Genomic DNA, 13,461 nt, shown 5'->3' with positions numbered 1-13,461 from the left:
GGGGGGTGTATATACATGTGAACCTCTGGGGCTGAAGCTCACTACTTCAGATGCCAATTAGAAGCAATATAGGTTAGACTCACCCTTTGGTACACAGCAGCCCATTAGAATAACACTGACATAGCAAAAGCACCATCTGGCTGAGCTTTCCTGAGGCAACCAACCACTCAGGCCAGGCTTCCTCTTGGGAGGGATTATGCCTTTTACAGCATATCTGGCATTGCAAGACCTTACATCTCACTGGACTGATACGAAACCCTCTTTGGTGAATTTTTTTGCTTTTTTAGCCCCTTGCTTTCTAGCATCTTCTATAAGGAGCTGCTTAGGAGGAAGCAGAGCCATAGCTCAGGGTCTTCTCCCATACAAATGTGCTTTCTCACTGATTAGCACAGCATAGCTGGTCACAGAGCATCATGGTTTGACTGTGTGCAGGCCAGCACCAGATTCCCATGCATGTGTTTGTAGTAGTAATCTGTAGGAAGTGGGAAATGACTTATTTGGCGGTGTGAGAGTTGCTGTTTACTCACAGTCCCTTGCTTTCGGTTGCACCTTATCTTGTAATCCAACCCTTTGACAGAAAGATCTGAAGCTTCTAGCTGTAGCACATTCCTGTGTTTTAATTGCCTTTCTCTTAGCTTTACTTTTTGCTTGATTTAATGTTCCAGTCTGTTAACTAGACTCCTGCAAAGGACACAGACATTGTGATGAACTTCCCATCAGTGCAGTAAATACGTATGCACAAACAGCAGTTACTCATATTTGCAGGGCTAAGTGTCTCTTTGGCAGCCTGTCCCATGTGAAGCAAGGGAGATATTACGTTTGTTATGAAAACAGATACAACGGCTTTGAAGCTCAAAGTGCATGGAGCCTTAAATATAATACCCATGTTATAACAAAAAGCAAGAGAGATGGTTTACGAGAAAAGCAGTCATCTGCAATGTAAAGACACTTCTCTCTATGAAGTCAGAGAGCATACCTCTAATCCAGAGCATCCAGTGCAGAGGCATTTCAGTAACTGAAAGTCAGTATAGTTGTCTTAAGGAATAGTGAGTGTTTCCTTCTTGGCAAAGCAGCAGAGGAAATCCCTAACTTCTTGTGTGTGTTGTTTTGTGTTTTGTTTTTAGGTCCACCTTCCATTTGCAGTTGTTGGCAGCACTGAAGAAGTGAAAATTGGCAACAAGATGGCAAAGGCCAGGCAGTATCCTTGGGGTGTTGTGCAGGGTATGTCAAGATAGAAGGAAAAAGACCCTGGTTATTTTTATGCTGTCCACTCAAAAGGGAAGCTGATTTCACCTTTAAAACCTTACAGAGTATCAATAAAATGACAAATACCATCCCTCTTCCTCCCCTTCAGATGTGCTAGCTCTTGTTTGAAGCCGCTGAAAACCCTGTGTGCATGTGACAGTGAAATTTGTCTCTTATTGCATTTGAAAATTCAGCATGGAACATAGATGCCAGCAAAGCTAGGACCTGTAATTCACTCCTGGAGAAGAAGAGTCCAAAGCTCCTTGCTGAAATACAGCTTTTTACATCTTTGCATGGGGGAGAGATTTGGGAGAGCAGTGATAAACAGAGATCTGGGTTTTCCATTTGCCATGGAAAAACAGTAAAGCCTGGATTTTCTCAATTTAAGGAAAGAAACATGGGAAATGGCAGGTTTGCCTTTGCGGGCTGGCAGAAGTCTAGGCTGCAAGGGCCTGGGGGGAGCAGGAGAAGGGCAATCAGGCAGGGGGCACCATGTGCATCTGTGCATGTACCACATGCACATGGCTGCCAGGCAGCCTGGAGAGCAGCTTTCTGCGAGTAAGTCTAGTGTGGGGGTGGGATTGAGGCCCCCATAGTGAGGGAGGGAGGCAGTTGGGCAGGTCTGAGGCTGCTGCCCAGCTGGGGTGGGGCCTAAGGCCTGGGGCCAAATGTGTGGCTGCAGGGCCCAGGTGGGGAGCAGGACAGGGTCATGGGTGGTTTGTCCTGGGGGCAGCAGGGAGCTGGTTCCCTGCTGCTGTGTGCACTCCTGGGGAGGCCATGGGGAGCATGTGCCCCCCAGGCTTGTACACAGGGCAGGGGTGAGTGTGGGCTGCAGGCTCAGGGTCCCTTGCATGGTGGGTGAGACCTGACGTGGCAGGGCAGAGATGGGTGGGGAAGCTTGGTGCCATCACCACCCCCTGCTCTGCCATGGCAAGGCACCTCCTGCCCACCCAGGAGTAGCAGAGAGAGCAGTGCAGAGTTGTACCCCTCGTTGCTGCTGAGAGGGCAGGAGGTGCCTCGCCATGGTGGCACCAGATGCCCGGCGATGGCACCAAACTTCCCTGCCTGGTTCTGTTCTGCTCTGATCTGCCATGCTGGGTCCTGCCCGCTGGGCTGTGAAAGTCCCCAGGGTAGGACAGTAGGGTGGAGAGCCCAAGCCCACATCAGGCAGACGACATCTACTCTTCCCCCTAACTCCCACACAGGCTGGGCCACCCGTGGAGGAGGGGGAGCTGGGTTCTGCTCCATTGCAGCAACCGCTGCCGCCTCCTACAGGTGGCAGCTGGAGTTCAGGCACTGTTGCACGGGGCTGTGGATCTGGGCCCATAGCCATGGCAGCTGGGGGCCACAGGGGGGCTGCAGGTAGGGATTGAGGAGCACAAGTAGGGGTGTTGGGGTTGTGGATGGGGTTCCTGCTCCCCCCAGGCCCTTGCAGTGGTTGGGGGACAGCTGTAGGTGGCAAATTAGGGGCACCAGCAGGGCTGGGGGAAAAGTGTGGAGGGGTTGTGGGTGGTGAGTGACGGCTGGGGGAGGCTGTGGGTGGTGAGTGAGGAGCACTGGCAGAGGTATGGGGGGCTGTGGGTGCAGAGTGAAGGGCACCAGCAGGGTTGCGCACCAGCATATCAGGGCTATGAGGGGCACCAGCAGGGGTTGGTGGGCTGTGGGTTGGGAGTGAGGGGTAATGGCATGGGCAGAGCACTGGCATAACAGGGTTACTCAGCACCACAAAGAGTCAGGGGAGAGAGCTGCAGCTGAACCCGTGTCCTGGTGAGCAAAGGGGGCAGGGGGAGCTCTTACTTTCCATGATAAAAATCCCCAAAATATAACACCAAAATGTATAGGTATTTAGAATTGATTTGATTATAGTGATTGAGGCACTGGTAGGCTTCCAATTTGCTTAAAAATTGTAAATATATCAATAAAACATTGTATTCAACTGATACCTGTAGAATGTTGTTTTCTATATATATCTATATAGAAATAGACCTAGAATATAGACCTGTCATATATTATTTTCTAGAGAGAGAGAGAAAACAACATTGTACACACATACACACACACATGTATCAGTTGAATACAATGTTTTATTGATATATTTACAATTTTTGAGCAAATTGAAAGCCTACCAGTGTGTGTATGTATGTATATACTGTATAGCATTTTGTTTTAATCGCAGAAAAATGCAGATTGGGGTGGGAGGGAAATAGTCAGATAATTTGCCTGTTTTTTTAAATCCGGGAATTTGCTTTTTTTTTTTTTAAACGGAAAACGAGGATCCTTGGTGATAAAGCAAATAAAACTAAAGGCCTTGATGAGCATCCTATTGGTTCCTGTTTTAAACGTTTGAGACCCCATCTTAGTAAGGCACAGCAGTACATGCCTCCTTTGAAGTCTGTAAGCATCTGATATCAGCAGGGCTCTTCGTGTACTAAAAGTAATTTCATAGCTTTGGAGCTGAGTTACTTGGGGCCTCTCTTTAGAAAAAGGAGTGAAAGAAACCCACTGAATTTAGTTTTCCCATTGATTTTATTTTCCCATTGTGACCAGGCCAGGCCATTTTATTTATTTATATTTTCCTCTTGGTAGTTGAAAATGAAAACCACTGTGACTTTGTGAAGCTGCGGGAGATGCTGATCCGTGTGAACATGGAGGACTTGAGAGAGCAGACGCACACACGGCACTATGAACTCTACAGGCGCTGCAAGCTAGAAGAAATGGGATTCAAAGATACTGACCCAGATAGCAAACCATTTAGGTATGAAAGCAAGAGCATTGACCTGTGCAACTAAAAAGCAGGCGCAGCTGAATGGATGTATATATGTGAGAGCGCCAAGAAAGTGGGGGGAAGGTAGTATCTTTTTATAGATTGTGATCAGAGGAGTTGCCTCTGTTTTGTGCACATTTGAATTCTTCATGCTGATTAGTCTAGCATTGATGGGTCATGAAAGTACTGCCTTGTCTCCTTCCACAAGAGAGCACCTATGCTGTAATGGAAGGCATGTTTGCAGCCTGCTGGGTATATCTTAGGAAGTACAGGTGAAAAATACCATGAACTTGCAGCACAAGCCCCCCAGCAATCCCTGGTACATAATTAGGTGGGCAGCCTGTTATTACCCATGCTAGTTTTAAAGCTGCTCTGTGCTGCCCTTGTGCCTTCTGTTGCAGGATAGATGGTCTCAAAATCTTGAGGGCTCATGTATCAGAGAAACGGAGGAAGCTGGGATGGACATTCCAGAAATATGGCTGGCAGGATGCTCCCATATCTCATGAGACCTCACTGTGGACAGGGGGGTTGTTATGCATTTTGATGCAACAGGAGAGAAAAGTCTGCCTTGTTCAGACCATCCTAAAAAAATACAAGGCATACCAAAGATAGCTTTACTATCCTGTTGCATTGATTGCATCACTGTGGGTCTGCTTAATTTGTGGTTTTGTGATTTTTGTGGATGTGCAAAAAAACAGCATTGTCCAGGATTGCCAGGAAATATTGCAATGACTGCAATTTCCCATTAAATCAATCTAAAAAACTCTGCTTATTCATATAGTACTCTGTTTTAGAATGCCCTGGTGCTTACTGCAATACAGAGACAACATGACAGTCATTGCAGCTAGAGATCATACGGTTGAGTTACTGTCTGCTACTGACATAGACTAAGTGAAGGCACTAGTGAGTAAAGTGAAAGTGTTTCTATTCAGATTAGCGTTAATTAGTATTTCTAAACTGTTTTCTAGAATGCTACATATAATCAATTATGATGATATAAATTACAATTTATATTATATATTCATTTATATTTATATGATTTAAATTTAGATTTAAATTAATATTTAGATTTATAATATGATAAATTATATAATTTACTTTCAGCAGAATTTGCTGTTAAATTGTACAGTATCTGCCTCTCTGCCAGTCAGTGGTGAGGGGTGGGGCTGCTGGGAAATGCCTGCGAATCCTGCAGTTTGTACTTTGAAAATTGTGACATTCACAGCAGCTGCTGTGAAAATTGCTTTGTCTCCCTGGGAGTTAAGTTAAACACTCTGCTGGCTGCTGCTTATATTGCAAGAACCATCAGCTGCTGCTCTTCACTTGAAAGACCTTTCACAGCACATCCCTGCCTGCCTCTCAGTATTGAGAGGTCCGCACCTGTCTCCAACCACTCTGTCAGGCCAACCTCCATCCCTGGCTTGTTAGATATGCAAGCCAGCAAACTTCATGTTTTCCCCCAAAACTGCCCTTTGGGAGAAAGCATCTCATAAACATCTGAAACATGACTTTATTAGTCTCTCAGGTCCCTCCTTTAGACTGTTCCTCTTGCTATGACATCTATACCAAACTCGAATGTTCAGCAGCCAGCATACGGATGCCACAGCCAGAGATGTGGGTTTTCCAGAAAATTTTCCAATGCCCCAAATAGAGCGTGATCGGATTTAGCATGTTTATTTGACTTCTATTTAGTTTAACAACACCAAAAGAAGTACCCCATGTTAATTTTATGTCCCAATAGCCACAAACATTTGGACTGAAATATTTGATTAGGAAAAGAATTAAATATAGCACACTTAATGTGGTTTAAATGTTATATTCAAACAAATTCAAAGCTTTATGTAGAAAGAAATTACTTTTATTAGAATACTTGTAAAACTGTAAAGACAATGTAGAATAGCATGTATTTCCCTTACATTGTTTGTTTAAATTTAAGAAAAAAACTGAAGGTGCACTAATTTTAGTACACTCAAAGAACTGTGCATGATATGCCATGCTTTGGTTTTGATTTGGCCTGCACAGCCAATTAGGTGAATTCATAACTTGACTTTTGGTTTGGATTATAATGTAAGTGAATTTACCCTCCTGTTTACAAATCAATAAAACGTGTACTCTCTCACACATTTCCTAGGGATAATCACCTGAAAAACATGAATTACACCTTTGAAACTGCCAAGCTTGCCTAATATTGTATTGGCATCCATTCATTGTTACTAATGAATTTTATGAAACAATGAATTTTTAGAAATGGAAAATTTCCCACGGAAAATTTTCCGTTTTCCGCCCCACATCTCTGGCCACAGTCTATCATGCTGACCAGGATCATCTTATTACTTCCTTGTAGCAACCTCTTGCTCCCCTTTCTGCCAGTCTGATCTCTCTGGGGCAGGAATCTTACCCAGTGCAATAAGTTCTGGTCCATAATCTGGATAATGTCAAAGTATGAGTAGCCAGAGTCTGATGAGTGTTTGACTAGTGTCTGCTAACAGGGGAGAAGCTCATTTGAGGGTTGATACTTCTTTTAACTTCCAAAGGGCACTTTCTGACTTTGTGGTAGGTTCTATCACAGTTTTTTCCTGATGGTTCTGAACTGTCCAATCAAGGGCAGACTGCAGATTTATCTGTCCACTCTCCAATTTGCTTTGTAATTTGCTGCACCCCAGGCATCCTGGTGCAGACCTCCTAGCAGGAGGAGGATTGTAGGTCGCTTTAGACATGCTTCTTACTTCCTTTTGCTTTTTTGAAGGAGTCTGCTTAGGTCCGCAGGCCCCATACAAGAAGTACCCTTCCCCCACCCCTTGATCAATTCATCCTTCTTAGGGAATGGATGCTGCTGTTCTTTGCAGGCTGCACTCTGTATAGCTGCAGGATGTCAGGAGCAAATGCTGTTGTTGGATTTAAAAAGGGACAGGACAACTCTGACCAGGAACACTTGTAGCTTCAGAAAGATGGAGGTGATTTAAATCTTGTGCTTCGATTAATAAATTGGTTGCCACATCCTCACTGACTGTCTTGCAGCATTTCACAGTGAAATATGTGATATATGGGAAGGGCACCTTCATCTGAGGTGTCGGGCACAGTGTACTGCCGACTGGTGTGCTGGATTTGGCTCACTGTCTTATCTGGCACAGCAGAGCCTCTTTGCTATTGAGTCACTAATGAGTGACAGCAGTTTTGGGGGTTTCCCCCTCCTTCACCAGTCTCTTGTTTCTCTCCATCCACTTAACTGAGCATGTTGCCTCTTCAGTAACACAAGCTTTTCCTGGCTAGAGTTGAGTTGGATCCAAAACTTGAATCTTCCTGCATTGCCAGTACTACACCATTGAGGTAGCATGGGTCTAAATAACCTCTTAGGCTGCTTCCAGACAAGTGTAGATGTTTGTTTCCCAAGGGACAAGCAGCAGCAGCATACCTTGTATTTGTCCCTCGGAAAAGCACATGCCATGCATGCTCTAGCATTCAGCAGGTTATCTCAGGTGAGATAGGGAAGGCCCTAGCAGCCTTATCTGGGGTCCTGGGTGCCTCCCAGGGCTGCAGCTGCGTCAGGAGTGGCTCCAGCTGACCAGGCTCTGGTTTTGGGGGTGCATGCTGCCGCCATATGCGCCACCCTGCTTTTTTCAGTGTGGGTTTTTTTTAAACTCAGGATTTCCCAGGGCCACCGCCCCTCCCCACCTCCCCTTTCACTGCAAGGGGGCCCCCCCTCCCCTTTCACGGCAAGGGGGCAGTGTAGGGAACTCCTGCATATTCAGTGTGTGGTACCATAGACACGTCTGCGGTGCCAAATACCACACGTCTGTGCTTGTTTGGAAGTTGTGGCCTTAGAGTACATAACCTATTATGAGGCTTTTTATTGTGAAAAGGAGTATCGACACTAATCCCTGAGATTGCAAACAGATCGCATGCTGGCACCAATTACTGCAAACATTTTTGGCAACAGAAACACTGGTGTGCTCCATAGCCGGCAGAGGTATGTGTATATCCTTACTCTCCTCTAACAGACGCTGGAGTAACATCATTGACTTCACTGGAATTGTCCCAGTGCAAATGGGGAGTCAGACCCACAATGTGAAACACAAAGGTTGTCTAGGGTAGGGTTTGAGTTGCTGCTGGCCAAGATAACAGTAGCCTTAATTGATTTCAGTGACATTCCTCCTCTACGTGTGTAAGAGAGATCATGCCCTGTCCCTCTAGCAAACTGAAGTGTGAAGCTTTATTTGATTTCCTTTCTGGAGGATAATGACTTAAGATGGGTTCAGCCTCTCCTTTTCAGGAATCCAAGGAATTTCCATTGCTTCCTGTATGCCTGAGGCCGCTTTTGACCAAACTACGAAGAGAAAAGAAATGAGAAGAGACATCATTTCTATATCTGATGGATGCTAGTTTAAAAAGCTCCTGTTCCATTAAAGACAGCAACCTTTTGCTGAAGTAGAAGTATTTCCAATATGAGGGAAACAAAGGAAAGAATCCTAACCTACTAACTTCTCCCAGGGCACGTGTATTCCCTTAAGTCTGAGCTTTGTGAGCTACAGGTTTCTCAGTTCCCCAGGAGATTTACATTATGCCTGTAAGGAGCTGCAAGTGCTTCATACATTTTGAGCTGAGCTGGATAGGAAATTAGCAGCAAACTGTTTAGCTGCTTCAGCTGTTGCAATAAGGTGTACAATGGAGGGGTTGGCAGCCTTGCAAAATTGAGTTAATCAGAAGAATGCTGCCACTGCTTACTCATATTCCAGTTACTTCTGAGACAAGTCTAAATTGGAGGTAGCATCAGCATTTGTAACCAAAGAGTAGTTTGTCTTTTTGTGCAGGAGAAGCTTATTTGTTCTCAAAGCCTTTGGAGACCCGTTGCTGTTTCAGTCCCTTTGTCTCATGTTCATTTTCCTCCTCCTGCAGAATCCTTTCCCCAGCACCTTGGCTAGAAGTTGAGGAATCTTTACAGTAAATCCTACAAAGGCTTTTTTATTATTATTATTATTATTATTTAACAAAGCCATAATTTGGAAACACTTTTCTTGGTAAGGTTTGGGGCATTTTCTTTCAGCATGTCATCTAGGTCAACTCTATTTGCTTCTTGTCAGGAAACAATAGATTTTCTTGAACTCCGTAATAGTAAGAAGTTGCAGAAATTCCAAATGGCTCTGGTCTGAATATCCTCTAGGCTACAGGCCACTTTCTCAGATGTGATTGGGAACTGCTAGGTCAGACTCTGCTGACATAGCTCCAGCAAAGAAATTTGCTTTACTGGCTTTGGTTTTAGTCAAAAGCTTCACACCAAGTCAGGGATTTGCATAAGGGGCTAAAACAAAAGCTCTGTGTTTCTTACCCTGCCCCTCCCCTGCCAAGATTAGTGCCTCTTGCTGTGCTGCTCCTTTTTTTGGAAATGAGGTTGGCAGGAGATGGTTTGAGGCACAGGATATGATTAACCACATAGCATGAGGCTTTTGGTTTTATTTTGCTGCTTTCTAGGAGGACATGTCACTATTGCAAGTCTCTGCTCCTCACTAAAGCAAACTGATAAAAATGGAAGCACCTTTGGGCAGTGGATCTGTTGAGGAAGGAGGAGGATTTTTTTCATAGCCCCTAGTTTGACATTTGAAGATGGGTCAGAACCAGAAGCTTAACAATTTCAGGAAGGTTCTGATTCAGATCCACTGTGCTTCTGGATGCAGCCCAGAATCAGTCAGTCACACAGGGCTAAAAACCCCTGGAGAAGAAAAATTTTATGAGAACTCTGCCATTCAAAGCTGAACTGGGGTCAAGAGGTTCATGTCCAACTCCATGAGAAACCTGTTCCTGTAGGACACTGGGAAAGGAAGTTTAATGGGATTCAGAAATGCTCAACACTTGGTAAAGGGAAGCCCAAGATTTGGCATAGTTTAGAAGTCATGTTTAATTGGAATGAAGGGACAAGATTTGACAACAAAAACTGTTGCATGCAATAAAGGAGAAATCCCTATCCAAAGCAGGAGGAAAGGTTGTACATGCTCTTGTTTGTCTTAAGTATTGCTTCCCATTTCACATACATGCACACACAAGAGAGCACTGCCTGCTCTGATTAGACCTAGAGCAAAAGAGCTTTAATTGAAACAGCTTTTTGTCTTCAGGAATGCATCATAGGGAAACAGTTGTCATTCTACCCAAGCTATTGTTATGGCTGAATTTTTTTCAAAGCTGCCAAGGAATGAAGTTAAAATGAATTTGGCATCCTATGCTTCTAAGGGAGTCTGAAAATCACAGCCATACACAGAGGTGTAGGCTGACACATTTTATGCTCCAAAAGTTTGACATTTGAGAAGTCCATACATGCCAAATAACAGATTGGTTTAGGTTTAATAAGGAAGTGATAATTCAGAGGAAGAATGCAAGTGTTTAAGTAATTTTGTAACAGTGGTTTTTGAAATACACAGGCCCTGATTCTGTACGGAGTTGCCTTGGTCATTGTTCCATGAATATAGGATAGAAGAGATGAGTAGAAATGCAACTAGAAGGGTTGCAACAGGCTGGAATGTAGAGCTGACCAGCAGAGGAAAGCCATGTTAGCAGCTGCATTACTGTAAATGCACATGCAGGTGATGTTTTCAGATCATCTGTCTTGTGTGACTTAGACTCGTACAGTTCATTCAGTTTATATATTGGTTCATCTTCCACCCTCTGGTCTTCTGGAAAACTGGAGCTGCTCTTAAGGAGATGTGGTTAGGTCTCCCACCCAACCAGGGCCCCATGGTGCCATTCAGCATGAGGGAAATGTGCTAGCACTACTAGATGCCACAAAGGGTCTCATCCATGTATTAAGCAAGACCTTGACTATCCTTTTCTGTTTGTGTTTTGTTCCCCTCCCCCCACCCCTGGATGTTTTCAACAGTCTTCAAGAGACCTATGAAGCGAAGAGGAATGAATTCCTGGGTGAGCTCCAGAAGAAGGAAGAAGAAATGAGACAGATGTTTGTCATGAGAGTGAAGGAAAAAGAAGCAGAGCTGAAAGAAGCAGAAAAAGATGTGAGCATTTTCTTGTTAAGTGGATTGGGCACACAGGTTTCTGCTGGGATTTCCAAAGGATTGTAAAAGCGTTGGCCACCCAACTCCCAATCCTACTGACTGGGGATGGTTAGGGTGCTTACTAGAATGTGGGGAAGAGACCAGCAGTCCAGTCCCTGCTCCACCACAGATATCTGAAGTGACCTGAGACAAGTCTCCTACTTCGCTTGCTTGCATTCTCCATCTGTAGACCTGGGGGAATAGTACCATCTCACTTTGGGTGTTGTGAAGTTGTCAGAAAATTCTTTTGTTAGCTAGAATTCCCTTAGGCACCTGTGCTGGTTCTGTTGATGGGAGGTTTTTCTGCTGAATGGTCTCTGCTTTTCCTTCCAGGGAAGTGGCCTCTGAGTTGGCAAGTGTAGAAACATCTGTAAATGGCCTAAGGGCAACCTTCACCCTGGGCACTTGTACACTTTCATTGTTATGGTGGCTGCACATCATATGATTAAGTTCATTTGTGCCTAGCTGAAGAGCTAGAACATACATGAAACGTGAATTGTAGGAGTGCGTTTTTTCAAAATGACCATGCAACCCCTACATAGCTGTGAGCTGTCTCAGCAAGCCCCAGCAATCAGTTGGAGATGCTGGCAAGGATTGAACATAAGTTTAGATCTTTCAGGCACCAATCTCACATCTGTGGCAGTACTCAGTCAAATGTGCTGCTCAATCCATAAATCCTTTTAAAATGGGATTGCCATTGTTTCAAACATAAATAATCTAGAGACTGAGACTGTTCCTAGCAGTGCTGTTGGCAAAGGATGAAATACTGATTTTTGTCAGAACAGCTAGTGTATAACCGACTTCAATTTTTCCTCTTTAAATGTTACTTCTCATGGGATTTGGGATTTTTTTGGTAGGTTCCTAAAGAATTATTGTTTTTCAGTCTGTTTGTATCCATATGAACGACTTTATCTTAATCCATTAGTTTAATCTAATCTGGATTGGGTTATAAAATATTTTACAACCTTCCTATGTGACCTTGTGTACTTCTGAAAATTTTACCCTGTTACATTTGAAAATAAGATGTAAACTCCCTTTGACTTTCGGCTAGATGGTTACAGTTCCCCTACCTTGGCTGCTTAGACTATAAAACTGGTTCTTAACCTTGTTACACTCAAGACACCCCTCAGAAAATGACAGCTCTTAGCTTTCACTTGTTTTTTTTACTATAGGAAAATAGTGGAGAATTTTTTTTATGTTACGAAGAACTCAGAAAGACCACAGCAGGTCAGAATGGTTTTGATGCTGTGGATTCCTATTTGTCATCTCTTGGCAATCATGTGTAGGTGTTTGCAAACCTAATAGTGCTCTCTCCCCCTCTTTCATCATGCCCTTGTCGGGACAGCTCCATGAGAAGTTTGACCTTCTAAAGCGGACACACCAAGAAGAGAAAAAAAAGGTAGAAGACAAAAAGAAGGAGCTTGAGGAGGAGCTGAGCAACTTCCAAAAGAAGAAGGCTGCAGCTCAGCTACTACAGTCACAGGCCCAGCAGGCAGGTTCCCAACAAACCAAGAAAGACAAAGACAAGAAAAAGTAAGGGGCTGTCATGCTACAACCTTGTGGGCTTCCTCCAGTTCTATTTTGATTTTTTTTCCTGACCCATGTTTATATTTGCTTTTTCCACAACCCTGCCCCCCAACCCGTCCCACCTATCATCAGACTGGAAACCAAGTTTTACCAGACTGATCAAATCAAAATGTTCTTTTGAAGGGATGGAAAAGGGAGATGATCTTTTCATTAAAGGGTATCTTCATTGCATTTGCATGCTCTTGCTCATGCACACACTCGCTTGCTCGCGCTCTCACTGACTGGTGTGAAAGAGCAATCATGAAATGAAGGTCTGACTGGTAACCTGTCAGCATCTGCTGGACCAACTTTGGGACACTCTGAACTCACCTTTTTTTTTCCTCCTGAGCCAAAGGAAATGTGTCTGTAGGTTTTCTTCCCCATTTTTACCCTAGGAATAGTTCCAGATTTGTAATTCTTAAGGGGTTTTGTTATAACCAAAAGCACCGTGTTGTTTTGACATGGAAAACATTGGTGCCAAAAGCAAATATGTTGAATATTTGTTTTTGTGGGTTTGAAGTTTGTGTTTTGGTTGCGGGGGGGTTGCTTTTTTTCCTTTTTTTAAATCAATGGTATCGACAATTGCAGATGGACTTCATCAAGTAAATAAGCTAGCAAAACTGATTTGTTTAGCAAAGATGCTGGCATTGTGTTTTTCTACAATTATACTTTTATACTTTGAGTTGCATTCCACCCCAGATACTCTGGGGAATTTTTGGTGGCTTCAGTAGGAGGTGGATATTTTCAAGGGCAGAATTTGTCCCTTGGTTAGCATTTACAGACGGGATTTTCCAATAGACTCAGTTTTGGTCCACTTTTGCTCTAATTGCAACGGATGGTAAAATTCCTACT

The 13,461-nt window shown here is 43.9% G+C and overlaps 1 protein-coding gene across 3 annotated transcripts in view; it reads left to right on the top strand.

Moving 5' to 3' along the window:
• The window catches only part of LOC102384892 (septin-11), a 161,403-nt gene that overhangs the window by 65,875 nt on the left and 82,067 nt on the right, over window positions 1–13,461 (top strand). For all 3 annotated transcript variants that reach the window (XM_025191421.1, XM_014525509.2, XM_025191422.1), the window contains exons 6-9: window positions 1,125–1,221; window positions 3,832–4,000; window positions 10,872–11,004; window positions 12,389–12,576. In XM_025191421.1, the coding sequence (XP_025047206.1) occupies window positions 1,125–1,221; window positions 3,832–4,000; window positions 10,872–11,004; window positions 12,389–12,576 (587 nt within the window). The remainder of the gene's footprint in view (window positions 1–1,124; window positions 1,222–3,831; window positions 4,001–10,871; window positions 11,005–12,388; window positions 12,577–13,461) is intronic.

Source organism: Alligator sinensis, unplaced genomic scaffold (assembly GCF_000455745.1).
Source record: "Alligator sinensis unplaced genomic scaffold, ASM45574v1 scaffold208_1, whole genome shotgun sequence".
In the NCBI taxonomy this organism is placed as follows: Eukaryota; Metazoa; Chordata; order Crocodylia; family Alligatoridae; genus Alligator; species Alligator sinensis.
This window is presented reverse-complemented; position numbering and strand designations above follow the sequence as displayed.